This window comes from Dasypus novemcinctus, chromosome 25 (assembly GCF_030445035.2).
Source record: "Dasypus novemcinctus isolate mDasNov1 chromosome 25, mDasNov1.1.hap2, whole genome shotgun sequence".
NCBI lineage: Eukaryota > Metazoa > Chordata > Mammalia > Cingulata > Dasypodidae > Dasypus > Dasypus novemcinctus.
Genome location: NC_080697.1, coordinates 10,710,995 through 10,738,562, shown reverse-complemented (window position 1 = coordinate 10,738,562; position 27,568 = coordinate 10,710,995). Strand labels below are relative to the sequence as shown.

Here is a 27,568-nt window from a genome sequence, read left to right as displayed (position 1 = left end):
ACATAAGAAGTGTTGTCCACAACTTCTATCTGGTAGCAGGATCTCTGGCTCTAGAGAATCTCATCCAGACCCCGACAAAAGAGACCCAAGTGCACTCGCTCTGGGTGGGCAGGAGTGGGGGTGGCGTCTCGGCCCACTAGCCTGCGCCCTCCAGAGGGCCGCTGGGGACGTTGGATGGTGAGGGCGCGTGCTCCGTGGCGAGGGCTAGAGGCAGGCATCCCCGATGCCAACCCCAGTGGGTGAGACACCAGGTAGCCGTTCATTTCCCAGAGCCTCAGGTCGTGCCTTTGGAAATGAGGGGTCAAGTCCAGGCCCAGCTGTTTAAGGACAGAAAGATTTTTTTTTAAAATACAGGAAAATGTCTTGGTGAAGTATTTTTCCTCTTTTGGGTTTACCCTGCTCTGAAGAGGTCTTTTTGTGTTTAAATAACACTTGCAATGTAAAAGCTATTCCATTTCCTCTTGTTATGCATACATTATCCCCCGTGTGCATACAGCAGCCTCTCGCAGATCCCAGCGTACCTGCATCAAGGGCAGACTTGCCGAGCACCTGCCCTCTCCAGGGTCCCAGGTCTCTGTCCCTTGGTGGGGGATGAACTTTCTGGGCTGAACCCTTAGTTCATTAAAGGGGTTAAGTGGTTGCTCCACTGCTGAGGGGAAGTGGGGGGAGGAATCTTGGGAAGTCACTTCTGCCATTCCCCTGCCTCAGACTGACCCAGGATTTTTGCAGCAGCACCCAAGTCAGAATATTCTAGAATTATAGAACCTTTCAGCATGGCATTGTGGGATATCCCTGTGGGATGGCCCTGTGGGATATCCCTGTGGCATGGCCCTCTGGCATGGCCCTGTGGGATATCCCTGTGGCATGGCATTGTGGGATATCCCTGTGGGATGACCCTGTGGGATATCCCTATGGCATGGCCCTGTGGGATATTATCCCTGTGGCATGGCCCTGTGGCATGACCCTGTGGGATATCCCTGTGGCATATCCCTGTGGCATGGCCCTGTGGCATGGCATTGTGGGATATCCCTGTGGAATGGTCCTGTGGGATATCTCTGTGGCATGGCCCTGTGGGATGGCCCGGTTGCCCCGTGACAGGGAGGGGCTCTCCAGGGAAGCTGAGCCACAGGAGATACATATGCAAATATAATGTAAATATCTTGAGCTTTGTTGGAGTTGCTGACTGTGGGGATGGGCAGGTCCACATCCATAGCACAGGCTGCAGGCTCGGAACATGGCAGAGGCCCTCCCCGAATTCCCTCCCGCACTGGCGGGCTGAGGTAGAGGCGGGCCTTGTCTCCTGCGGCTGCTGGAATCATCACTTCTCAGGCCTTCGACTGACGGGGACGGGACGTCTCTCCCTGCTGATGACAAGCGCCCCTGCCAACGGCAGGGGTGACCGGCCGCAGCCGCGTCAGCTCCTGGGACTTGAGTCCGTGAGCCGCCCTCACGGGAGCCATCGGCCAGTGCTCCTGACCCGACGCCCGGCGCCGAGGCCCAGCCCGGCTGACGCCCGTGCTTCACCTCACAGCCTGTCTCGGCCAGCAGGGCCTGAGCGCGACGGCTGCCTCAGACGCGGGAGAAGGGCCTCTTCGGGCTGCCACCGGGGCTTCCAGCCCCCGCCAACTGCCCCGGGGCTCAGGTGTGAGGATCGCGGGCTCGGGCAGGGGTGGTGGCCCTTGTAAGGGGCCCCTGGGCCCCTAAGGACCTGAGCTGTGGGGTCCTTCGAGGGAGGTGGGGAAACGGGCCACAGAGGCAGGGCATTTCGCTCTGAGGTGAAAGCTCTCCCCAGCCCCAAGGTCAGGAACACGCGCCATCCTCCCCCACCTGTCCTCCCCCCACCTGCCACCCTCCCCCCACTCATCCTCCCCCACCCGTCCTCCCCCACCCGCCGCCCTCCCCCCACCCATCCTTCCCTTGTCCACTGCCCACCATTCTCCCCCTACTCACCGTCCTCCCCTACCCACTGCCCTCCCCCCACCTGTCTGCCCCCCACCCACTGCCAGCCGCCTTCCCCCACCCACCACCCTCCCCTACCTGCTGATCACGAATTTGGGAGCACGTTGCTGTCTCCGTCCTCACAGGCCCAGCTGCTCCTCCCGTGGCCGCTGCTCCCCGAATCCCGCCCCCTCACTTCTCCACGGCCCCAAGCTCACTCCCTCCCCTGGCCGCGCTGCCTCTGCCGAAACCTCCTGGGTTCCTTGTCCTCCGGGTCATCGGGTGGCCGACCCTCCCAGACTCCTGCCCCAGGCCACCCCCCCCCACTGGGGTGACCCTCCTGCTCAGTGTCCCTGCCCAGCTGCTCCCTTCCCGGGGAAGGCCCCCAGCCCCTCAGGCAGGCGCAGCCTGTGGGGCAGGGGTAGTTGGTTTAGGCGACTCCCAGTGCGGGGCATGGCCTCCGCGGGGTGGGGGCGGCACCCTGCGGCCTCACGCCCCCGTCGCCCTGTCACCCTCATGTCCCTGTGCCCTCCTCGCCCTCGTGTCCTTGTTCCTATCGCCCTGTCACCATCATGCCCCTGTGCCCTCGTTGCCCTCATGTCCTTGTCCCCCCATCGCCCTCGTCCCCCATCACCCCCGCACCCCGTCCCCTCACCAGGTTCTCTGCGGAGGCGACAGTGCCGGCTCAGGCTGAGGGAGGGCCCACACGGAGCGTGGCTGCCGGGAGCGCGTCTCTTCACCCCCCCCCCCCCCCCCCCCGCCTGAAGAGGAAGTCTGGGTCAGCTGTGAGTCGTTGCCCTGTCCGCCTGCCCATCCGTCCTTCCGTCCACCCCCCAGCCCCTTCAGCTCTCACTGTCTGTCCTGAGCCAGGCCCTCCACTGGGTCCCCAGAGACCGAAGTTTTGGGGCCCACAGCCCCTGGCCTCCTGCCGGCTCTGTTACCCCTAGGGACAGGACAGGGGCTTGACTTGGAGAGACAGAAGGAGAGGAGGGCACAGACGTGCCCGGCCGAGCAGCCCGCGTGCCGCAGATCTACTTGAGGTCATGTCAAGAAAACAGAAGATCCAGCTTCTCCAGGGAGAAAAGCCCGAGCGTCACCCAGTGGAGGGGAAGCGGCCTGAGGCCAGGCTGGACCCCCGCAGGGCAGAGCCGAGCAGACGGGAGACGGGCGGTCCCGGAGCCCCCCTCGCCCTGCAGGCCTGACCTTCTCGCCTTCCGTTTCTCAGACGGTCCTGTCTTCCCCGTTCCCTCTGGTTCCAGGTGATGGAAGCCCCTCTCTGCCCTGCCCCGGGGACCACGTCCTGGGGGGCCCTCGCCGGCCTGCTGGTTTGCGAGCAGGCGGTGGGGAGTCAGTCGGCCAGCCTGCCGGCGGGGGGGCCACCCAGGAGGCCTCAGGCCTGTGCCCCCGGGAGCCGGCGCCCTGCTGGCCAGCCGTTGCCGCGGGCAGATGCCCAGTTTCTCTGGACCGCTCTTCTCATCCAGCAGATTCGCCCCGACAGTCCCCCCGCTGGCCTGTCCTGCAGCGCAAGGCCAGCTCTAAATCCTCCGCCTTGTCCCAGCCCGGCTGGCTGCGAGCCTGGGGTTCTGTCGGACTTGCAGAACCAGGCCGTGGGAAGGCGGCCTCTGCGCCCTCCCCGCCGTTTTCCTCCGTCCGCTGCTGGTTGAGCTGGGCCGTCACTGAGGGCAGAAGCAGCCTCTCGCGCAGCGTAGCCACACAGCGCTGCAGAGGTGGGCTCCGACGGGACTCGAGCCCCGGGGGACTCTCGGTTCCACGTGCGCGTGGGGTTCGCAGGTGCCTGCGCCAGCGTCAACAGCAGGCATTGCGATTTTTTTTTCCTTTGCTACCATTGATGAAAAAATATAATTGTGCTGTTACCCATAGTCCATAGTTTAAAATCAGGTTCACTCGTTGTGTTGTACGGTTCTATGTGTTTTGTTTTTAATTTTTTCCTGGTGACAACCTATAATTTCCCATTTTAACCAGTTTCAGATATATAATTTAAGGAGTTACTCACATTCCCAGCATTGTGCTTCCAACCTCACCATCCATGACCAAAATTCTTCCATCACCCCAAACAAACGGTACAAATTAAGCATCGACTCGCCATTCCCCTTCCCATCCCTGCTCCTGGTAACCTGTATTCTAGTTTCTGACCCTGTGAATTTGCAAATTCTAATTATTTCATATCAGTGTGATCATGCGGTACTTGTCCTTGTGTGCCTGGCTTACTTCAGTCAACATAATGTCTTCAAGATCATCTGTACTGTAGCATGTTTTAGAATATTGCTCCTCTTTATGGCTGCATGATATTCCTGCTGTACGTATATCCCAAATTTTATCCGTCCATTCATCTGTTGGATGCTTGGGTTAGTTGTGAATAATGCCACCGTGAACATCGATGTGCAAAAGCCTGTTTGAGTCCCTCCTTTCTTTAGGGAATATTCCTAGATGTGGGATGGCCTGGTGTTCCGCTTTCCTCGTTGCTAAAGCAAATAATCTGCAGTGGGTTACCTTCATTAATGGGAATTTGTTGGCTCACGGTTTTGAGAGTTAGGACAAGTCCAAAACAAGGCATCCTCAAGGCAAGGGTTCTTCCCCAAAACTGGCTCTCTCTGGCTGTTTACCACTGGTCCTCGGTCCTTGGCTTCTGTGTCACACAGCCCTGTACACGATGTCCTCTCCTAACCTCTCCTTCTCTTCCCGGATCCACTGACTTCCAACCCTGCTCGCTCTGTCTGAATTTCATTCTACTCGTAAAGGACTCCAGTGATAGGATTAAGACCCCTCCTGATTGAGTCAGGTCACGTCTTAATGAAATTACCCCCTCAAAAGGTTCTCCTTACGCTGGGTTCAGACCCACAGAAATGGATTCTGTTTAAAAACATGTTTTTCTGGTGTGTAGTTCCACATCGCCACACCGGGTCACCGCGGGTCATGTGGTAATTCTGTTCTTAGCTTTCTGAGGAACTGCCAAACTGTTTTCCACAGTGGCTGTGGGATTTTACATTCCCACCACATTGTAGGAGGCTTTCTATTTCTCCACATCCTGTCCAACACTGGAACTTTCTGTCTTTTAAATAATAGCCTGTGGCAATTGGAGATTATTTAAATGAATCCCCCAAAAAAAGAGAGGTTGTGTTTGTAAACTGGTCTGCTCCTGCGGGTGTGATTCCCTTTGACTGTATTCAACTCAGGTAAGGGCCCTTTGATTAGATTACTTGGTACGATGGCTTTACGGCTTTGGGTTGGACCACGTCAGTGAGGAGCGAGTCGTTGAGTCTCTGCCTTCTCACTGGTTCTGATGTAAATGGAGACTCAGGGACGGACAGGTACAGGAAAAGGAAGCCTCCGTATCTGCACCTGCCCTGTGGGACTGCGGGGAGGCCCAGTGAGAGACGAGCCTGGGCCCGGCCGCCCTCAGTTGAGTGCGACCTTGGCCTAGAGCCCCCTCCCTCTGGCTTCACCATGTGGCCCCTGGCTTGGGTGAGAGAGCACCTCTTATGGCGCCTCGAGTTGGACTTTTCACGGCCTTGGAACTGTCAGCTTTTACCCCAGTGCATCCCCTTTATAAAGCCGGCCCATTCCTGGTGCTTTCATCGGCAGCCTCTGGCAGACCGAAATACAGCCGTTCTCGTGGGTGTGAAATGGCAGCTCGTGGTTTGGATTTGCATTTCCCTGGCGGCTAATGATGTCGAGCACCTTTTCATGTGCTTTCTGGCCATTCGTGTATCTCCTCTGGAGGAAAGTCTGTAAATGTAAACAAGCGATGGACGGACCAGGCACGGGGATGTGCGCAGCCCTGAGCGTTCACGCGTGTGTGTACCTGCCACCACCAGATCACAGACAGGGCCCTCCTGTGTCCCGGGACTCTTCCCCCGCCCCATTACAGTCTCCCCAGCTTGTGCCCAGCAGGGTCTGGCAGGCGGCAGGTGAAGCGGGACTGGGCCTCGGTGTGGGGGGGGCAGCCAGAGCTCCAGATGCGCGTGAAAGGCGTGTTGTGGCGTTGGTGTCCACACCAGGCCCAAGAGGGGGCCCATGTGGAGAAATGGCATGTTAGCTGATCCTGCTCTCTGCGCCCCCCCCACCCCGGCCCTAAAACCAGAGGGCCGCGGCCCCAGGTGGCTCCCACCGCGTCTCTGAGATTAGGAGGCCACTGGCCATGGAGGGAGCGCATCCTCTGACCGGTGACCTCACGGGGTCCAGATGGGCCCCCATTGAGGCAGGGAGCAGCCTGATCCTGCTTTCTGTACCCCATCCCCGGCCCTAAACCCAGAGGGCTACGGCCCCAGGCAGCGCCCACCGTGCCTCTGAGATTAGGAGGCCACCGGCCGGGGAGGGAGCGCGTCCTCTGACTGGTGACCTCACGGGGTCCAGATGGGCCCCCGTTGAGGCAGGGAGCAACCCGGCCGTCAGTCTGACCCAGCGCCCGCCTGCTCCCGCCTGCTGCACCCCCTGGAAGCCTCCGTCCCCGGGCGCTGCGCCCGCCGCCTCTAGCATCGGGGTCTCAGCCCTCCGCTCTCGGTCATGGAAAGTTCTCTCTCGGCGCTGCCTCCGCCTGACTTCCCTGCTGGTTCCGGTTCTCTCCACTTGTCCCCCTTTTCCAGGTGTTAGTCTGCTCGAGACTGGAGGTGGTGGCCCCGCTCACCCCGCTGGGTCCCTCAGGGCCTCTCCGTGGTCCCTCCCTGCCCTGGTCTCTCTGGCCTCGGAGTCCAGCTGGCCTCGGGCACGTGCGGGTCTCAGAGCCCGTGAGGGGTCCTGACCTTGTGCTTCGTCTGTGGTTCTCCAGCTCCAGGAAGCCTGAGAAGCACCCCGAAGCAGTCACCAGACCCAGAGCGCTGCCCCGGCTCACCATCTTCGATGAAGAGGTGGACCCTGATGAGGGGCTCTTCGGCCCGAGCAGGAAGTTCTCCCCTCGGAGCCCTGCAGAGGACGCAGCCCCCAGACACGGTGAGTCGAGTGGGGGGTGCCCCTTTGCTCTCGGGGCCGCTCTGTGTGCTCCTGGGTGAGCGGGAGGGAGTTCTCCCCCAGCCTTGTTTAGGCAGAACGCGGACCCGGCGCGCAGAGATTCTCTGCTGAGAAGCCCAGCCCAGTGCCGTGGGGGCCGCGGTGGTGTCTCTGCTGCTCCGACGAGTGTGGGTGGGGGCGGGGTGCACGTGCCCGCCTCGTTCCCCCGGGTGGCTGAGGGTGCCGGAGGCTTCCGGGTGCTCTTTGACTGGAAGTGGATGCCAACCTGCCCCCGGCGTGCAGGTGGCTCCGCACAATGTGGCTTGTGACGAGAGGTCTTGGGTCACCTGAGCAGAGTCCATGGCGCGTTCTGGGCAGAGCTGGGAACGGGGAAGCCGCGCAGCATCTCCATGTGCTGCTCCACCCCTGCCCAGGCCCGCGTCGGGAAGGGGGGCTCGATGCCACTCCTGACCCAGCGAGCACGTGGCAAGCGCCCCGAGCACCAGGCTCTGGGCTAGCTCCCATCTCCCAGGGCTCCAGGCCCCCCAGGGAGGCAGAGCAGAGACTGGCCACTGCAGAGTGGCCTCGGCCGGCCGCACGTCTGAGCAGAAGGCTGCGGGGCCCGTGGGACGGAGCCCGGGTGCTCTGGGGCCGGAGGTGAGTGGGGGTTTGCCTGCTGTGGCGATGGGTTCCAGGGGGAGCAGACAGCGGCCAGCCTTCCAGGGGGCCGCGTGGGGCAGCCCAGGCGTGGGGCCGCCACAGGCTCCTTGGCGGCAGGGGCTGCAGACAGCGTGGTGTCTGCTCCCCAGCAGAGCGGCCCCCGGCCTGGGGCTGGCGCTTGGTAAATATTTTTTGACGGGAAGCGGTTGTGGCTCAACGGATAGAGCCTCCGCCTACCACATGGGAGATCCAGGGTTCAAACCCAGGGCCTCCTGACCCTGTGGTGAGCTGGCCCACGTGCAGTGCTGATGTGCGCAAGGAGTGCCGTGCCACACGGGTGTCCCCACATAGGGGAGCCCCACACACAAGGATTGCACCCATAAGGAGAGCTGCCCAGCATGAGAAAAGTGCAGCCTGCCCAGGAATGGCACTGCACACACGGAGAGCTGACACAGCAAGATGACGCAACAAAAAAAGACAGTTTCTTTTTCCCACGTGACAAGAATGCAAGTGGACACAGAAGAACACACAATGAATGGACAGAGAGAGCAGACAACAGGGGGAATGGGGAGAGAAATAAATATAATAAATCTTTAATAAAAAAGAAAGTATTTGTTGAAAGACTGGAGCGCAGGAATGGGTGGTGAGTGAGGGGCCCAGTTGGATTGGGCTATGGGAGCCCTCCCGTGAGCTGGGAGGCTGTGGAATGAGCATGGCGTGATATGGGGGTGGGACCTCACACCTTGGCCCGCCCCCTGTGCGACCTGGCCCCAGCGCTCTGGTTCTCGTGTGCTCTGCCTGGCCCCTTGCCTGCCCCACCAGGGTGTGCCAGGAGGCCGGGCCGTCGCCCATGCGCCCCGGGCAGTCAAGGGCCAGGCGGGGCCAAATCCCCCGCACCCCGCACAGCCAAGGACCAGGCCACGGCTTGCCCTGACCACGCTGCTTTGCCCCCTCTGCAGCCCTGAAGCTGTTTGACGACCCCGAGCTTGGCGGTGCTGTGCCCTTGGGAGACCCCTTACTCTTGCCAGCCGCCCATGGGAGTGGAAGACCTGCAGCCAGCCTGGGCCACCAGGACGCCTCCGAGGAGCTGTTCAGGTACCCAGTCCCAGGTGCCACACATGCTCACCTGTCCCAAGGAGCCATCCAGGTACTCAGTCCCCAGGTGCCACGCATGTGCTCACCTGTCCAAGGACCCATCCAGGTACCCACTCCCCAGGTGCCACGCACGTGCTCACCTGTCCAAGGAGCCACTCAGGTACCCAGTCCCCAGTGCCACACACATGCTCACCTGTCTTGAAGAGCCATCCAGGTACCTCTGTCCCCAGGTGCCACGTGAGTGGCTCCCCCATCCCAGCCTACCAGAGTCAAGGGCACGTGGGTGTGAACTTGCCAGGAGCAGCAAAGGGGCTCCGTGGGGAGGTCCCGCCACCTAGAGCAGCTCCCAGATTCTAGAAAGCAAGGACCAAAATGGAGCTTAGTTTTCATGTGTGCAATTCTTTTCCTCGTCACACTCATTTTTTAATAGTTTATATAAACAACAATTATTGAGATTATTGTAAGAGTAAGTGTAACTGGCCTTACTGGGTCTGGGAACGAGTAAAGCTGACTCTTGGTAGCAGGTGCTCATGGAGTGAGCAGAAGTGCAGATGTTCTAGAGAGCGGCCGCCCAGCCGGAAGTTTCATTAGGTTTCTCCGAGGGAAGGGACAACAGGGCTAATGTATAAGGGGAAGCCGACGAACGTCGCTTGTGTTTCCTGAGCGTTTGCTGCGTGTCGGGCATTCGTTTGCTGTGTGTCGGGCATTATGTAGGCTGGACCCTGCACCCGTCTTCATCTTCAGGGCAGCCCCAATGGGAGTCTTATCATCTCCGTGTCTTACAAAATCGAGTGTGGGAACGAGGTCACTTTCCCAAGGTCATGGCTCTCCAGTGGGAGAGCCAGGATGGGAACACTGGTCTGCCGGGGGGCCCCTGCCTCCTTCCTATACCCTCTGTGCCAAGGACATGAGGACACCCTGGGGACACTGAGCACTTGGCACAGGCAAGGCGGGGAGTTCGCTGCCCCCATCGGGGCCACGGCGGGCTCTCCCTGGGCACCCGTGCCTGCAGCCGCGTTGTTAGTGAGGTCGGCATGAGGTGCGCTGATGCCTCTTCGGCCACGCCACCCAGGAAGCCGAGCCTCCTCTTTGCAGGTTTACGTGGCACTGAGGCATGCGGTCCCAGGAGGCTGCCACCTGCACCCTTGTTAGCAGACATGGGCTGCTAGGCAGCCCCCCGGGTGCCCGCCGAGCCGGAGTCGCGGCGCTGGCTCCCTGAATTGACGACTCCCCAGGCCCCTGGCATCTGTTCACTCCCCTCTTGTGTCCTTGCTCCTGGCGTCCCAGCAGGCTGGGAGGAATTGTGGTAGGACTGTTGTCATTTCATGGTCGGGGAAACCAAGGCCCAGAGAGGAGGAGCCTGTGCAGCCCGTGACTCAGAGAATCGCAGTAGGCAGGTTGTAGCGGCACCTTCCTGGCTGAGTTCATTCTGAGGCCATCGTGCCAGCACTTGGAACGCGGCTTCTGTGGACACGACCCTGTGAGAGGTTAGAGGGCGCTGCCTTCAAGGGGACCCCGCTACGGGCAAGCCGGGGAAACCCCAGTATTACCCAGAGTCCTCAGGGCCTGCAGGGTGTGGGCACGTGTGGGAAGCACCTCACAGCATTTTGTGTCCTTGTCCCTGGGAACTTTTCCTTGGAAACAGCCCCTGGGAATCACCGCTTTAAAGAATGGGAGTCCTGGAGCCTGCTTCCACTTTCCTTTTGCTTTAAACAACAGAATAGTTTATATATACTGTTAGAGAAAGTGTAGTTTACAGAAAAATCATGCAGAAAGTACAGAGTTCCATATTCCCTCCCTTACACAGTTTTTCTTGTTATTAGCACTTTGCATTATTGTGGAACCTTTGACACAATAAATGAATCAATGTCATTTATAATTACACCACTCACTAAAGTTCAACAAATGGTTACATAGCGTTTACTGTGTTGTACAGTTCTATGGTTTTTTTAAAATTTTTATCCTGGTAACATATATACACCCTAAAATTTCCCGTCTTAACCGTGTTCAAATATACAATTAAGTGGTGCTAATTAGACTCCTGACGTGTTCCCATCACCACCATCCATCACCACAAACTATCACTCCAAGCAGAAACTGTACCAGTTAAGCTTTAACTCTCTATTACCCACCCCTACACTGCCCAGGTAATCTGTATTCTAGTTTCTGACTATGAATTTGCATATTCAAATTATTGTGTAAAGGTAAGATCATACAATGTTTGTCATTTTGTGCCTGGCATATCTCACTCAACATGATGTAGTGTGTATCAGAGCTTCATTCCTTTTTGCAGCTGAATAATATTCCCATGTTTTGTTTATCCATTCACGTGTTGATTGTCACTTGGGTGGCTTCCATCTTTTGGCAATTGTGCATAATCCTGCCAAGAACATTGGTGTGTAAGCATCTGTTCCAATTCCTGCTTTCTGTTTTTTTAGGGTATATACCTAGAAGTGGGGTTGCCAGGTGTTATAGTAGTTCTATACTTTCTGAGAAACTGCCAAACTGTCTTCCACAGTGGCTGCACCATTTTAATTCCCACCAACAATGAATGAGTGTTCCTATTTCTCCAACACTTGTTATTTTCCATTTTTTAATAGTAGCTATTCTAGGGGGTATGAAGTGATATCTCATTGTGATTTTGATTTGCATTTCCCTAATGGCTAATGACGTTGAGCATTTTTTCTTGTGCTTATTGCCTATTTGAATATCTTCTTTGGAGAAATGTCTTTTCAAGTCTTGCCCATTTTTAAACTATGCTCTTCTTTCTTTTGTTGTTGAGCTGTAAAATTTCTTTATTTAGTCTGAATATTAAACTCATATCAGATACATGGTTTCCAAATATTTTTCCCATTGTGTAAGTTGTGCTTTTATTTTCATGATGAAGTCCTTTGATGCACAAAAGTTTTAATTTTGATGAAGTCCTATTTATTTTTCCTTTTGTTGCTTGTGCAACCTCTGCTGCATTCCTTAAGTTCCTTAAGTTTTGGTATATTGTGTTTTCATTTTTCATTCACTTCAAGATTTCCTAATTTCCTTTTTTATTTCTTCTTTGGCCCATTGATTGTTTAAGAGTGCATTGTTTTAATCTCCACATACTTGTGAATTGCCCTTTCTTCCTTTCTTGATTTCTGGCTTCATTCTATTGTGATCGGAGAAGAGGCATTGTATGATTTAAATATTTTTAAGCTTATTGAGACTTGTTTTGTGACTTCCATAGAGTGATCTATGTACACACAGTAAGAATTTGTATTTTGTTGTTGTTGAATGATGTGTTCTATATGTGTCTGTTAGGTCTAGTTGGTTTAGGGTATCTCTGGAGTCTTCAGTTTCCTTTTTGGTCTTCTGTCTAGATGTTCTGTCCATTATTGAAAGTGGTATATTGAAGGTACTTACTATTATTGCAGAACCATCTGTTTGTCCCTTCAAATCTGTCAATACTTGCATCATATATTTTGGGGCTCTCCTGTTAGGTGCATATATATTTGTAATTGTTCTGTCTTCTTTGTTGAATTGACCCCTTAATCAGCATATAGTGTCCTTCTTTATCCCTTGTATCTATTTTTGACTTAAAGTCTTTTTTCTGTTAATAGTCCAGCTACCTCAGCTCTCTTTAGTTGCTATTTGCTTGGAATATTTTTTCCATTATTTCACTTTTGACCTACTTGTGTTTTTGAAGTTAAGGAGAGTCTCTTGTAAACAGCATATAGTTGGGTCATGCTTTAAGTGCTTTTTTTATTCATTATGCCTATCTCTGCCTTTTGATTGCAGAGTTTAATCCATTTACATTTAAAGTAACTACTGATAGTGTAAGACTTTCTTCTGCCACTTTGCCATTTGGTCTTTTAAGTCTTATACCTTTTTTTTTACCCTTTATTCTCCTGTTAATGCCTACTTTCATATTTGATTTTTTTGTATTGTCCTATTTTAAATCCCTTCTTCTTTCTGAATATATATTTTTTTCATATATTTTCTTTGTGTTTATCATGATGCTTAAATTGAAATCCTAAGTCATGTTTGATTTGCTACCATACTAACTTAAATAGCATATACAAACACTTTTCCTGCACCTCTCCATCCCCCCACCTTTTTGTTGTGTTTGTTACAGATTATATCTTTATATATTGTGTGTCCAGAACCGTAAGTGCATCGTTACCATTTATGCCTTTGCGCTTTCGAAGTAAAAAGTGCATTGCATACCAAAAAATACAATACAATGGTACTGGCATTCACAAAATTACCCATATGTTACCTCTACTAGAGGTTTGTATTTCTTTATGCCTCCTCCATCTACTGTCTCGTGTCCTTTCCTTTCATTCTAAAGAACTCCCTTTAGCATTGCTTGAAGGGCAGATCTAGCGGTGATGAACTCCCTCAGCTTCTGTTTATCTAGGAATATCTTAATCTTGCCCTCATTTTTGAAAGACAGGCTCACTAGATATAAAATTCCTGGTTGGTAATTGGTTTCTTTCAGCGCTTTAATATTTCATCCCTCTGCCTTCTTGTCTTTCTGGTTTCTGATGCGAAATTGACCTTACTCTATTGGGGTTTCCTTTTACATTACACACTGCTTCTCTCTTTCAGCTTTCAAAACGCTCTTCATCTTTGGCATCTGACAGTTTGACGACTGTATATCTGGGCATGCTTCTCTTCGAGTTTATCCTGATTGGAGTCATTGGACTTTTTGAATGTGTGTATTTGTGGCTTTTGTTGTATTTGGGCAGTTTTCTGTCATTATTTCTTTGAATATTCCTTTTGCCCCTTTCCCTCTTTCTTCTCCTTCTGGGATTCCCGTTATGCATATATTTGTGCATGTAATGGCATCTCACAGGTTTCTGAAGCTCTGTTCATGTTTTTTCTTTCTTTTTTCTTTCTGTATCTCAGCCTCAATCATTGCAATTGTCTTATCTTTGACTTCACCGATGCTTTCTTCTGCCAGTTCTCATCTGCTATTGAAACCCTGTAGGGAATTTTTAAATTTCATTCATTGTGGTCTTCAACCCCAATATTTCTGATTGGTTCTTTTTTAAAATTTCTGTCTCTTTATTGAGATTCTCATTTTGGTCATTTATCATTTTCTTCATGTTGCTCAGTTATTTTTCCATGTTTCCTTTATCTCTTGGAGCATATTACATCTTTTTCTGGTATGTCCAAAGTCTAATCTTTTTCATTGATATTTTCTGAACTTTTATCTTATTCCTTTGGTTGTTTCTTTATGTTGTAATGTTCTGTTACGCATTGTATGTTTTAATATTTAAACGTGCTAACTCTAGGATTTAGTTCCTGAGCTGTGTGTTTCTTAAGTGTGCATCCAGCTAGTGAGATGTCAGATTTCCTTGATGGCCAGGAGCTAACAAAAAACAGACAAACCAATGCAAAAACCACCTTTGACAGTCTTTGCACCTTGGCCCTGTGATGGCCGTTGCTCTCCTTGCGCATTTAGCCTCCTGTCAAGATCAGTCCGGGCTGGAAGGCGGCGTCCTCTGGCATTTCTGAGCCTCCGTCTTGTCCTGGGCTTGTGCGTGGCCCTAGGAATTCCTCCATTTACAGGAATCTGAAGTCCCCTCTTCTCCCTATGACTCCCTATGAAATAGACTCTGACCTCTCCTGGGTGATTTACTGAATTTCTTAAAACTGTTTCCCTTTGCCCCCAGCTGCTTTTGTTTGATTTTTGTACTAGAGCTGTGCAAGCTGCTTCTGCCTGCAGGGCAAGTCCTGGGAGGGCAAATTCCAGGTTGCCTCGGTGAATCAGCATGGCCACACAGGCAGCATGGTGTGTGCACGGGTTGCCCTCCTCCCTCGGAGCTGGACCAGCGCCCGCAGTGGGAGCGCGGCTGGCCCACATGACGCCGGGAGGGGCGGGCAGCGCCAGTGAGGGCACCACAGGCTCCTCCTACCAGTTTAAGTTGCATTTCCTTGATTCGGCTCTTGCCTAATTATTGCAACCCTTTAGACGTCGTCCGGAGTTTCGAGGTAGATGGCTCTGCCAGTTTTTGCTGGTGGCTCAAATATCCTGTTGGGGAGCAGAACGCTGGAGCGTTTTTTGCCGCCATCTTGGCCTACCAGAAGTCCCCACTTTTAAGAGATGTCCCGTAACAGAAAATAAGCTTCTCCAGAGCAGGAACCATGTTTTATTCTTCTTTGTGCCCTTCCTGTATCAGCTGTGCATTCGTGCTTTCACCCACTCGTTCATCCTGTCAGCAAGCTCAGTGCAAGCCATCCTCGGGTGGAGGGGGGACAGGGGCGCGTGGGGGGCGGGGCAGGGCAGGGGGGCACCAGGCAGGGACGGGGCAGGGCATGGTGGCTCAGGGCAGGGCACAGTGGCTCAGGACAGGGTGGCATGGCGCGACGCGCAGGACTTGGCGGCTGAACGGTCTCCGCTCCTCTTACTGGGCGGTGGCACAGTGTGTGGCCTCCAGGTGTGGTCACAGCCGAGCTCCGTCCTCTGCAGGGCCCCGGGGGGCAGCTGGGGCCGTGGTCTTCGAAGCTCCTCTCAGCCCCCAGCAGGGCTGGAAGAAGGGGAAGCTGGGACGTGGATTGTGGGGCTCAGGGGGCCCGATGGAGATAGGGCCCCCTGAGCCCTATCAGGAGGGGGCTGCCCCTGCAGCCACGCAGACCCTGCACAGCTCCAGCCCATCCTCCCACCCCGTGTGGCCGCCTCTGTCACACCTCCCACCTCAGGCCAAAGCCCAGCATCTCGGCAGCTCTGAGCCAGGCTTTCCGCTGCTGTTTATTTTCCTGGGGGTCCCTGTTTGAGGACTACTCGGTCCCTCGAGCCCTTCTTGGGCGCCCAGCCAGCAGTGGGGGTCATGGTGGTGAGGTGAGGCCGCCAGCCTGGGCCACGTGGGCACAAGGCAGGGCCACCACGGACCCCCGGGAGCCCCGGGCACACGGGGCCTGGGGCTGCGGGGCGGGCTCTCCGGGGAGGCCCGGGGCTGTGGGTGGGCTTCCCTGCTGCCCAGGGGGGCCCCAGTCCTCTCCCCATGGAGTGTCACATCACAGGAAGGCCCCCCCAGGACTGAGGCAGGGGTCCCCGAGCCCCCGTCAGCAGCTGGAACCCAGAGGCCGCCCCTCCGCCAGGAGCCGCGGTGCTGGCGCCCTGCTCTTAGCGAGCTGCCAGGCTGCCGCGTGGCCCCGCGCAGAGGGCCTGCCCTGGCAGCGGGAACGGACAGCCACGCGGTGTCAGAGGCGGGAAGCCCCGTTTCCTCCCGGGCTCGGTGGGTTCTGGCCCCCGCCGCCCCGGTCACATGGCCACGTCCTCTTTCTCCTCTGGCTCCCACCCACCTGCGGCCCCTCCCGTGGCTTTCCCTAGAAGGCTCCAGCAGTAGGGCTAGGACTCACCTGGCGCCCTGGGCCGCGCCTTACTCCAGGGGGCCCGTGCAATGGGCTCCGCCAAGGACGAGGCTGAGGGCCGAGAGCCCGGGGTGAGTGGGGAGCATAGCTCCCCCGTCAGCGCCCCCTCTGCCCCTCCACCCGCTGGGCCTGCCCTCGGGGCGCCGCCCAGCCCTTCTCGAGCCTGCCGGCTCCTCTCTCAGCCCCCATCCCCACCTCCAGCCTCGGCTCTGCCGATGCTTTTCCAGAACTCCCCCTGGAGGCCCCGTCCCCCCGGGACGCCGGCCCTGCCTGCCCGGCCCCGAGCCACTCCCTTCTCTGACCCTTTGAGCTGTGGCACCGTGGCTGCCCCAGGTGGCAGGGTTGGGGCTGCGGCCCCCCGGTTTGAGTCAGCTCGGGCAGCAGGTCTCTGCCCTCCACCGGCACGGCCCTCGCCGGTCCCCACGTGGCTGACCACTGGTCCAGAAAGCTTGAGGTGGCCAGGCCCCGGCCCCCCAGAACTGGCCCACTGGGTTCCCCTGGGAAGTTTCCACGTAGCTCCACCTCGGCCTCGGGGTTGTTGCCCTCAGCCCCTTCCCACCCGCCCCGTGTGCCCCCTGCTGCGTCCTGGTTCCGGACCAGACCTGCCCGTGCACGGCTCCTCCAGGAGGGCAGGGGTGGAGCCGCTGGGCCCCGGAACATGAGCTGGGCATGCCCTGCTCCCTGCCCAGGGGCTGAGGCCCTGGCGGGCCTGGTCAGTTCAGTGTCCCGTGACCTCACCTAGCCCCTGGCAAATGGACAAACCGAGGCCAGAGGGGGCCGGGCCCTGCCGCCGTCATTACTTTCAGCTCTTCTCCTCTCAAGGGCTGGGAGGCCCCTCAGACCCCGGGAGGGGCAGAAGAGGGCAGCGGGCTGACCCCAGGGGGAGCTTCCTGAGGACGGCGTGTCAGAGAGAGCCCCTGCCTCTGAGAGACTGGAGGGGGCAGTCCCTCCAGCCCCCCGCTGCCCTCCGGGCAGGACGTAAGGGGCTTCGGGAGGGTCTGTGGCCTCGGCATGAAGAGGGTCCAGCTGCGCCTGGATCAACCCCGCCCTGCAGCTGGTGAAAAGGCTTCAGTGCATAGGAGCTCACAGGGAAGTGGACGCTCCATAGAGAACCAAGCGTGCCATGCTCAGTTTAAATCCTGCACCCCCCTTAGCGGGGGATCACAGGGCGAGACACTACTCATGTGAAAACGGCATTTTGAGGCTTTTAAGTGCATTGAAGGTGGAGCGTCCGGCCATGATGGCGTGGAAGATGGATGGGGTGGACTGGAGGGCCCGCAGTCCTACCTTTCTCCAGGAAAGGGGCTACTCCCCCAGGAGCTGGCAGCAGGGGCCCAAGCCAGGCAGTGGCCGGGCCTTTCTAAGTCCTGCCCTTCAGCGCCCGTCTTCGGGGCCACAGAGGGGTGCTGGGCGGTCCCTGCCGCAGTGGCGCCTCGGTGGGGTCCGGCTGAGGCCACTCCAGCCTGGTGGGCTCGGGCTGCCCTGGAGTGGCCCTTGGAGCGGCCTTGGCCTGCCTGCGCCATGACTGTCCTCAGTGGACGTGAGCGCTCGGCTTCTGAGGCCGGAGAGGCTGCTTCGGGCCGGGCCCTGCCGCGCCAGCTCCTGTCTCGATCTCGCTGCCCCCTTAGGCTGCAGGGGCGTCCGGGGGTGAAACCAGGTAACGTAGCTCTGGCACTGAGCGCCACGCAGGAGCTCCGGACATGCAGCGGTTCCCATTCCTTAGAAGGGCTTGGAGGGAAAGCCACCTGGAGAAGCGGCCGCCAGTAGCTGCCGCGGGCCGGCCCTGGCCCTGCCCCTTGGGGTCGTGGGGCCGTGGGGCGCTCCTCGGGGGCGGGGCGGGGCTGGTCCTTCCCTGCAGGGGCCTGCTGCCCGGGCGGCAGGCCTGCGGCCCAAGGGGCTCCTTCTGCGGCCGCAAGCTCCACACAGGGCCCCTCTCTTTGGCTCCCTAGAGTGGAAGAGGACTTGGACCATATCCTGAACCTGGGAGCCAAGCCCACGCCCAAGGCCAAGCCGCCCGTCGCCACCAAGCCGCCCGTGGCCGCCAAGCCGCCGCTACCCAGGAAACCGGCGGGTGCCCCCACCGCGGGCCCGCCGGCAGCGGCCACCGGGCAGCAGCAGCAGCAGATCCAAGCCATGGACGAGATGGACATCTTGCAGTACATCCGGGACCACGACGCCCCTGGCCGGGCCGCCCCCAGCCTCTTCTGACCCTGCCCGCCCCTCTGCCGGGACCCTGGCCAGGCAGAGCCTCTCCTGGGGGGGTGTGGGTGAGGTGGGGGACCGTCATGGGGCCGGCAGGCCGTGGGGTCACAGAGGACCCTTGGGGACCCTGGCCAGGCAGAGCCTTTCCTGGGGGGACATGAGCAAGTTGGGGCACCGTCACGGGGCCAGGAGGCCTTGGGGTCACAGTGGACCCTTGCGGTGTGGAGCTGAGCCCCCGTCTCAGCCATGTGGCCGTGTGGGGCATTGTGAGTGGGGCGTGCCCTGCTGCCAGAGGCCCAGCCCCATGGCCAGAGGACAGCCCTTGGGTCCCAGGGAGGCCCCAGCGCAGTCCTCGGGGGCCCTCTGCCAGAGGCCGCATGTGGCACAGAGAAGCCCCGTCCTCACTCGTGCCCAGTGGGCGCTGCGGCCCCAGAGCAGGCGCAGGGCCACCCTGTGGGCCTTGCCCACGCCAGGCCACTCTGGCCTCTGGGAGGGCCCTGGGAGCACCAGCCTGTCTGGGCCTGTCCCCCGAGGACCACAGCCCCGGCTCGGGAAAGGCGGGCCAGCCCCCGCCTCTGCAGTGGAACGGTCCCCCCGAGCAGCCCCGGACCCCTTCCCCGGGGAAGGCCGGTGCCCGCCGTGGCAGCGTAAGCACAGCGGGTCATCGCCACCCAGAGCACGCCCTGGCCTGCCGTGGGGCCTGGAGGGGCCTCCCCTCGCGATGGGGCCACACACGGAGCTCCCAGCCCCCGCCGCCGGCACCTTGTCTGGCGGGCAGCAGGTGCTGCCAGGCCTTTCACCAAGTCCCCTGCCTGGGTCAGGTAGGGTCAGTGCTTGAGACGCCCCGGGCCCCGCCCAGCGCACGGAGGGCAGTGTGGAGGGACCGACGGGCTTTGGGGTACAGTGCCTGACACGTCACGGCCGCTCTTGTTCTTGGCCCTGCCTGCCTCACTGGGATGGAGGCACTTGGGAATAGGACCCCAGACCCTTTCCTGATACGGGGCAAGAGCCCCCTGGGGCTGTCCCCAGCTGTGACCAGAGGCCCTGGCGCCCCAGTGCATGGAGCCTCGACAGCAGGCTTCTGGCCACACTCCTTGTTCAGCTTCTGCTCTGGCCAGGCCCCCAGCCCACCCCCAGGCAGGCATGCCCAGGCCCCACCCTGGGCCCTGCACCCACCTACTGAAGAGGTGGGGGTCTCCTCCACCAAGAGGCGGCAGGACGGAGCCCGGCTGGCCCCTCCCGCCCCTTTGCCCCCTGGACACCAGCTCCTGCCCCTCCTTCCCCCGCCCCTGCCCCGCTTTGCTGAAAGACGTGCCTGGTGAGTGCGGAGGCTTCAGGGGTGGTTGGGGGCAGAGGGCACAGCAGGCCGGGGTCGGGGAGCCTCGGGTTCTGTGGACAGACCTGCCAAGTATCTCCTCCTCCAGAAACTGACGTTCTAATCGCAGCTCGTTTCTCCTGCAGGCCTGGGACCTGCTGGCCACTCGGTGCCACCAGCATCCAGTAAAGCCAGTAGTGGCATCCCAGCCTGTTGTGTGCTCTTCCATCTGCTGGGATAACGGGGCGGTGGGGCCTCCCAGGCTGCTTCTCAGCAGGGTGGGTGCGGCGAGAGGGTGAGTACCAGCCGTTCTTTCTCGCTGCGGGAGCTTCCGCAGAGGAGCAGAGCCCAGGCTTTCTTGGGGTTCAGCGGGTCGCTGAAGAGGGCACAGCTCTGCCCACAGGGAAGGAGGACCCCTCCCCTCCTCCCAGGGGCACTGGGTAGTGCCTGGAGATGCTCGTCCACCGCAGGCAGGCCCGTCCAGCCCCCCAGCCTGAGTGCCCCTGCCGGGGTGTGTTCTCAGAGCTGCTGCATCCCGGCACCCACAGACTGCAAAGCCAAACCCTTGTGCACACTGACATCCGCTGGAGAACAGGAAGCAGGCTCCGGAAGCGGATGGGGCCCAACTGATAGAGCGTCCGCCTACCACATGGGAGGTCCAGGGTTCAAACCCCAGGCCTCCTTGACCCGTGTGGAGCTGGCCCACGCGCAGTGCTGATGCACACAAGGAGTGCCCTGCCATGCAGGGGTGTCCCCCGCGTAGGGGAGCCCCACGCACAAGGAGTGCGCCCCAAAAGGAGAGCCGCCCAGGGCGAAAGAAAGTGCAGCCTGCCCAGGAGTGGCGATGCCCACATGGAGAGCTGATGCATCAAGATGACACAACAAAAAGAGACAGATTCCCGGTGCCGCCGAGAATGCAAGCAGACACAGAAGAACACACAGCAAATGGACACAGAGCAAACAACTGGGGGACGAGGAGAGAAAAATAAATCTTTAAAAAAAAGAAAAAGAAGAAGCAGCTCCCTGCAAGCCAGGGCTGCCGGAGCTGATGGGAAGGCATCTCGCTGGCTGCGTGGAGTTGGGGTCTCAGCCCCTAGCTGCAGCAGTTGGTCCGTTTTGAGGAGCCTGCAGCATGTGGCAGTGGAAGGGGCACGAGCCTGGGGTGGGAAGGGCTTGCTTACCTGGAAGCCACCCTGCACCTGGCAGACGGGACACAGTGGCAGCCAGGGGCAGGCCCATCCTCTCCCCGCAGCGCCTTCCTCTCGGGAAGCCGCGCTCCCACCCGTCCTCGGGGAAGCCCCGGCCCTGCCGCTGTCTCCTGCCTCCTGAGGTCTGGGGCCCCCGTCGCGTCAGTGCAATGCCTCCGGGGGGGCCGTGCTCCCCTCCCGTGGGCTCCGCCAACTGCCGTGAGGCGTGAACCTTCACACCTGATGGCAGGTGAGGTGGCAAAAGTCCAGCCGCCACCAAGGCCCTGCAGTCTTCACTGCCGGCCATCGCTGTGGCGTGATGGCAGATGCACAATGCGCCATGGCTTTGGTACCCAGCGCTCTGCTTCCATCTGTCTCCTCCCCAAGCTCCAGGGAGAGTCCAAGGTGGAAAGCCCCCAGCCCCCCACCGGCCAGCTCTGCACCCCCTGGGAGAGAGAAGGGCAGCCGACCTCCGCACGGGCCCCGGAAGCTGCTGCGTCTCCGCTGGGTGTGCCTGCTGCCCAGAGCAGGCCCGTCCCCAGCCCACCCCTGGAATGTGGCCTTTCCGAGTCTGGTTCTGGTTGGTCCTTGTTGACCTCTCCAACCTGTACAGCCCAAAGGCCGTGAAGTGGGGGGAACGCTGGTCGAGGACCCAAGGGGTGGCCGGCTGAGGCAGCGCTCGAGCACGGAAGAACCCGGGCTCCACTCTGCTCGGCTCCAGGATGTGCCCTCCCCTCGGAGTCTACTGCTGCCGTGCCAAGTGCAGGGAGCTGCGCTGGGCTCGGGCGAAGGGGCCGGGGCGGCTGTGAAGCTGCGTCCAAGCTGGGAGCACGGCCGGTGAGCAGGTTACGCTGGCTCAGCCCAGAGAACGGGCTGGGTACCGGTGCAAAGTGACAGGGTGGCTCAGGGGCACTCCCAAGCCACCGCCAACTTCAGCTCGGCCCAGCCTCTGCCCGGGCCCTGGCTGGCACTGCTCGGGCTTCCCCCGAGGTCTCTGCCGGACGCTGTGGTGCCGCTCGGTGAGTGAGCCCAGGCCCTGGCCGCAGGGGCGCTCAGCGGGCCGTTTGCTTAAGCAGCATGATCGCGCCCCTCGTCCAGGGCTGACCTGGAGCTGTGTATTTCCACAGCTCTGGCCACATGGAAAGCCGAGGGATTTCACTTCTCTTCCCTGCTCAGGCTGCAGCTGCAGCGCCTGGTGCAGGGCTCAGGGGTTCAGAATCTCTGTGGGCGACTCCAAGCAGCACCAAGACCCCCTGCCACCTTGGCAGGTAGCAGCTTTTAGGGCCGGGGCTCTCGCCGGCCAGCTGGCCTGGCCAGTGGCCTAAGAGCTCCTGCAACACAGAACACTCAACGGGCACGGACGGTTGCTGCATGCAGCCTGAGCCCAGCCTTGGCCACTAAGGTTCTGGAAGCTTCCAGGAAGATGACTTTTGCGTCCCTGTGTCCGCTCTGCAGACTGGCACGGTGGCGAGGTCTCCCATGGACCCTTCCCCAGGGCCTTTGGTATGGGGCGGTTCTGCAGCCCTGTTAGAAGGTGCGATTTGGGGGCCACTGGGAAGAGTGAGGCATCTGCATCTGTACGTGGCCTGTGAGTGGATGTGAGCAGGCTGCTCGCTCTGAGCCCCATGGCCTTAGCCTTGGCCCCTCCCCGGGCAATGGTGGGCGCAGAAAGGGGCTGCCCACCCAGGCCTGAGCTGCAGTGGGCAACTGCTGATCCTGACAGGCCACAGCCGTGACACAGCCCTGCGAGCTCAGCATTTCATGTCCTGTCTGCAGAGGGGGTGTGCTGGGGAGGGTCGTGTGGACAGGCCGCATAGAAGGCCAGTGGAGGGGCCAGTGGAGGTGCCACGTGAAGGGGCCAGTGGAGGGCCAGTGGAGTGTCAGTGGAGGGCCGTGTGGAGGGGCCAGTGGAGGTGCCAGTGGAGGTGCCACGTGGAGGGGCCTGTGGAGGGCCAGTGGAGGGGCCATGTGGAGTGCCAGTGGAGGGGCCAGTGGAGGGGCCACGTGGAGGGGCCCGTGGAGGGCCAGTGGAGGGCCAGTGGAGGGCCGTGTGGAGGGGCCAGTGGAGGGCCGTGTGGAGGGGCCAGTGGAGGGGCCACGTGGAGGGGCCAGTGGAGGGCCAGTGGAGGGACCAGTGGAGGGCCAGTGGAGGGCCAGTGGAGGGGCCGTGTGGAGGGGCCAGTGGAGGGCCAGTGGAGGGCCTGTGGAGGGGCCAGTGGAGGGGCCAGTGGAGGGGCCACGTGGAGGGGCCCGTGGAGGGCCAGTGGAGGGCCAGTGGAGGGGCCATGTGGAGGGCCAGTGGAGGGCCAGTGGAGGGGCCGTGTGGAGGGGCCAGTGGAGGGCCAGTGGAGGGGCTGTGTGGAGGGACGTGTGGAGGGACGTGTGGAGGGACCAGTGGAGGTGCCAGTGGGGTGCCACGTGGAGGGGCCCGTGGAGGGCCAGTGGAGGGGCCAGTGGAGGGCCAGTGGAGGGGCCACACGCCACAAGCCCACGATGCCCGGCAGGCCCGGCCCGGGGCGAGGCCTCCCTCGCCTGCTTTCCCGCAGCTCCCGGGCTCCTCTCGCGCCTCCCTGCCTTCCGCTCTGCTTCTCAGGAGGGCAGGACAGGCCCGCCAGCCAAAGAGAGAGCAGCCGGGAAACCCCCAGGGCCCGAGAGTCGCCCCTGGGCCTCGGCTTCCTGGCATCGGCTTTCCTCCTCGGTGAGATGACCCTTGACCTCTCCGCCTGCTGTCTCCGTTTTCCTTTCAGTCTGCTGGCCGCCCTGCTGATTTCCCCGAACTTATGGCTAGGGTCCAGAGGGCACATTTTTGAGATTAGAAAGTGGAGCAGCTGGTTTCTCGTCCGTCTGTTTCTCAGACCGTTGAGAGCAGCGGAGGGGTTGACCCTGGCGCGAGGCCAGCATGCGGGGCGCGTCAAGGCCTCCGATAGGCTCGGCCTGGTGGGAAGGGTTGCCCTGAGGTTTGAACCCCGGCCTCTCGGACTGAAAACTCCATGGGTGTGGGAACAGGGTGCAGCATTTCAAAAACAGTTTGGGAGTGTTTTGTTCTTAAAAAAGGGTTCAACGTCAAGGTGCCCTATGACCCAGCAATTCCACACCTATGGATACACTTAAAGAGAAATGAAACCTATTTGTCCTCAGATGAGCATCGCAGCATTATTCATCATTGCCCAAAGTGGAAGTAGCCCAGATGGCCATCAGCTGATGAGCAGATTAACAAAATGTGGTGTATCCCTGCAACAGAATATTATTCAACAAAAGAACGGAAGGAAGTGCTTGGTCTGTGCTGGTGAACCTCGAAGACATCGTGTGCCTGAAAGAAGCCAGTGCACAAGAGCACATATCGGATGATTCCATTTACACCAAATGTCCAGGATAGGCAGTTCTAGCAAAGCAGAAAGGACATCAGGGGCTGCCCAGGCCTGGGGGAGGGCAGGAGCGACTGCAACTGGGCACCGAGGATCTTTTGGGAGTGATGGAATGTTTTAGAATTGTATTGCCATGGTTGCATGACTGTAAATTTACTAAAAATCATTTCATTTTCAGAAAATTTCAGTGAATTTTAGGATATGTAAGTTCTACCTCAGCAAAGTCGTCTACAGATTCTAAGGACTGGAAAAACAAAACTTCACGGGCAGCAGACCACAGTGGCCGAAAGTGGGGGCCGAATTCCTGCTCTTCACTCTGTGATTCTGGGCCAGCCCCTTAATCGCTCTGTGCCTCAGTTTCCTCAGCTGGAAAATGGGGGTAAGAAAAGTCACTGCCTCATGAGCATAGTTAAAAGGCCCAAACTGAGCTCACGTTTGTAAGGTGCTTAGGTCAGTGCCTGGTATTTAGGGAGTATCTTCTTGGGAATAATTAGAATACCCTTGAGTTGGTAGTTGTCTGTTTGGCACCAAGGAAGGAGTCCAGGGTCTGCGGTGCCGTCAGCGGGATGCGGGGTGCGGGGGGCAGCCGGCAGGGTCCTGTTGTGTGGAGAGCGCGTCGGCGGGAGGAGCGGCCGTGCGGGTTTGTCTGGGCACGGCCGGCCCCTGCGCGGGGACGCACGCCCGCCCCTGCCCGCTCCGCGGCGCGAGGCCCACGACACATCACACTCGCGAAAGCTGTTGGAGAACCCCCCGGGGCGGGCCGCGGGGGCAGCGCGCTCTCGGCGTCCCTGCAAGCAGCCCCTGAGGAAGGCCTTCTGGCTCTCTAAGGACCGCCGCGGCGCGGAGCTCACCAGCCACCCAGCGCCCCAGACACGCGGCGATGCACGTATTGCCATGGAGACGAGGAAACAAACCCCGGCTGCCCCACCCCGCCCGGGGCCGCTTGTTCTCGGGTCTGGCTGCGGGGGGGGGGGGGGGGGGGGGGTGGCGCTGGGCGCCAAGGGAAAGGCTTCGGTCTCTGGCCTCGCTCCACCCCCAGGGGCCAGAGGTACCCCTGCCTCGTCACCCCGCGGCGCCCCCCACTCCCTCCTCTCCTGCCTTCCCCACCACTCCCCTTCCAGAGGAAGCCCCGCAGGCCAGGGTTCGACCGTGGGTGCCCACGGCGGCCTTATTCAGACAGCATCCCCGGCTCCCACGCAGAAGGAAACCGCTGGGGATCCCTCAACTGGCGAGTGGATCGACGGCGATCCGAGCCAACCCGTACTCTGATGCTGCCAAGGAAGGGAGGGGCCTCAGAAACAGACCACGTGGAAGAAGCCAGACCCAGAGCTAGATGCTGCATGATTCCATTCATAGGACATTCTAGAAAAAGCCAATCCATAGTGCGAGAGGCAGACCTGTGCTGGCGGCTGGCTGGGAATGGGGATGGGGGTGGAGGCGACGGCTGATGAACTATCCTAGAACTTGATGGTATGGATGGTTGCATGACTAAGTACCTTTATCCAAACTGTACACTTGAACTGGGAGAATTCTACAGTAGGTATATTGTGCTTCAATAAAGCTGTTTAAAATGGACCACAGGGAGGGGTCCCTTAACCCAGAAGATCCCTGCTGCTTTGGGGTCTCCCCCAGCCAGTGCCCCACCTTCAGCCTTGGGGGTCCCCAGGGTCCCTGGTGAGGCTCGGCAAACACTGGCTGATGGTGGTCAGCAGATGAGCAGAATGGAGGGCAGGGGCTGGTGGCTCCCGGCGAAGTGTCCTTGGGGGAAACAAGGGTTCAGAAGCCTCTGTGGGCCAGGAAGCCCCAAGCGCTCACGGCTGGCCTCCCTGCCTGGGCCACTCACCTCCTCCTCCTCTCTATCGTGTCCATCTCTCCTCTCAGCTCACCTGGAGGGGCCCTGTGTGGCCCAGGGCAGGCAGAGAGGGCCTGGAGGCAGCTCAGCACCTTGTACAGCCGAGCAGATCGGCGGGGCGGCCACTCCCCGCCTTCACTCCGTTCCCTCCCCAAGTCCCACTGAGGGCAGCCTGGGTAGAGGGCAAATGTGCCAGCACCAAGCAGCCTGGCTTGGGCTACATGGACTCTCCAGAAAATGAGCCCTCTGGGGAGAGACCCTTGTGGTCCACCCAGGCCCCTGGAGCAGCTTCGAAGTCAGCACTGCAATCAGGCCCCTTTGATTTGGAATGCGCAGGTACTTCCCATGCTGGTGCATGATTTTCATGTGGCAGAGATCGAGGACTTAGAAGCTTGAAGGGCTCAGGCTGCCAACAAGGCAGAGAGAACAGGGCAGGAGTCCTCGGGTCCTCTTCACCTACCACCCACCAGTACAGCTTCCTGAGCTCAGACTTTGTGGGACCCGTTCACTGAGAATGATCTCCGTTTGTTCTATGAATATTCATTTCCTCATATTTTTCTAATTCAATTTTGATGATTTATGTTTTTCTAGAAAATCCTCCGCTTGATCCAGATTTCAAGTATATATCATATTTTTCCATAACTAAAAGTTATCTTAAAAAAAAAAACAAAAAAATAAAGTATCTTCATATTTGTGGTTATAGTTCAGTATTCATTTCTGGAGTTACTATTTTTTTAAATCTTTTTTGGGGGAAGGGGAAGAGAGTTACATTTGTCAGAGTTTATTCTGTTGTTCTTTCCAAAGAACCAGCTTTTGGTTCTAAAGGTCTACTTTACTGTTTTTCTATCTCTTTATTTCTATTTTCAGCTACTCGTTTCTCCTTTTAGAGTTGTTTTACTTAGAATTGCGTCAAATTTTTATTTACTTTCCTTTTTTGTTTAATTTTAAAAGCATTTAAACCTACAAAAGTTTTGGCCATCTTCCTCTAGATTTTATCATGTAGGGTTCTCATTTTCGTTGGTTTTCAAGAGATCTTAATTTATGGTATTTATTTCCTGTTTAAAACTGGAAAGCTGTGTCAAATGCCAGGAGCATTTCTATATTTGTGCTTTTGTTTCCAAGGTTTTATCACCATTACCCATTGTCCTTTTGTAATTTATTTCTACTCCTAGGGCATTATGGCCTGAGAATGGGAATCTGTCCCTCTTCTTTTTTTTTTTTACAGTTAAAACTTTTTTCTTTGCAGCTGGGTCTACAACCATTTTGGTAAGCATTCAACGGACATTCAAAAGTGTATATCCTCTGTTTGTTGAATATATAACATTTCAGAGTTATTGACTCTACTTCTTAGAATTCGGTAGCCTCCTTTGCTTTGGGTGCCCTTGGTCCATCCTTGCTGAGAGAGCATGTGGACGTGTCCCACTGTGACAAGGGCTTTGTCACACTCCTGGCAGTTGCTGGGCCCTGGCGCTGCCCGTTGGGCTCGGAGAACTGCCCAGGCTGTAACGATGGCCTCACAGCTGCCCAAGGGGCCGCGGCTCACCGAGCTGGCTCCTCCAGGCCTCTGTCTTTAGGTCGGTGCCCCGAGCCCACTTGTCCTGTGGCTCAGGCCTTGGCCTCCCCCGAGGAGGCCGGGACCCCTCTGCGACTAGCAGGA

General features: G+C 58.2%; 1 protein-coding gene across 9 annotated transcripts in view; it reads left to right on the top strand.

The window, feature by feature from the left end:
• The window catches only part of HS1BP3 (HCLS1 binding protein 3), a 45,369-nt gene extending 18,756 nt beyond the window's left edge, over window positions 1–26,613 (top strand). The window contains exons 5-10 of one of the 9 annotated variants that reach the window (XR_011647455.1): window positions 6,725–6,885; window positions 8,502–8,637; window positions 17,940–19,510; window positions 19,654–19,785; window positions 24,238–24,438; window positions 25,260–26,613. Coding sequence is in view for 1 of the 9 variants with exons in the window: in XM_058287669.2 (XP_058143652.1) it covers window positions 6,725–6,885; window positions 8,502–8,637; window positions 17,940–18,198 (556 nt within the window). In the remaining 8 variants the exon portion in view is untranslated. Of the gene's footprint in view, window positions 1–6,724; window positions 6,886–8,501; window positions 8,638–17,939; window positions 20,517–24,237; window positions 24,439–24,887 lie in introns of those variants that run through there. The other 8 variants (XR_011647453.1, XR_011647454.1, XR_011647452.1 and 5 more) reach the window with 8 other exon arrangements.
• Window positions 26,614–27,568: the final 955 nt, after the last annotated feature.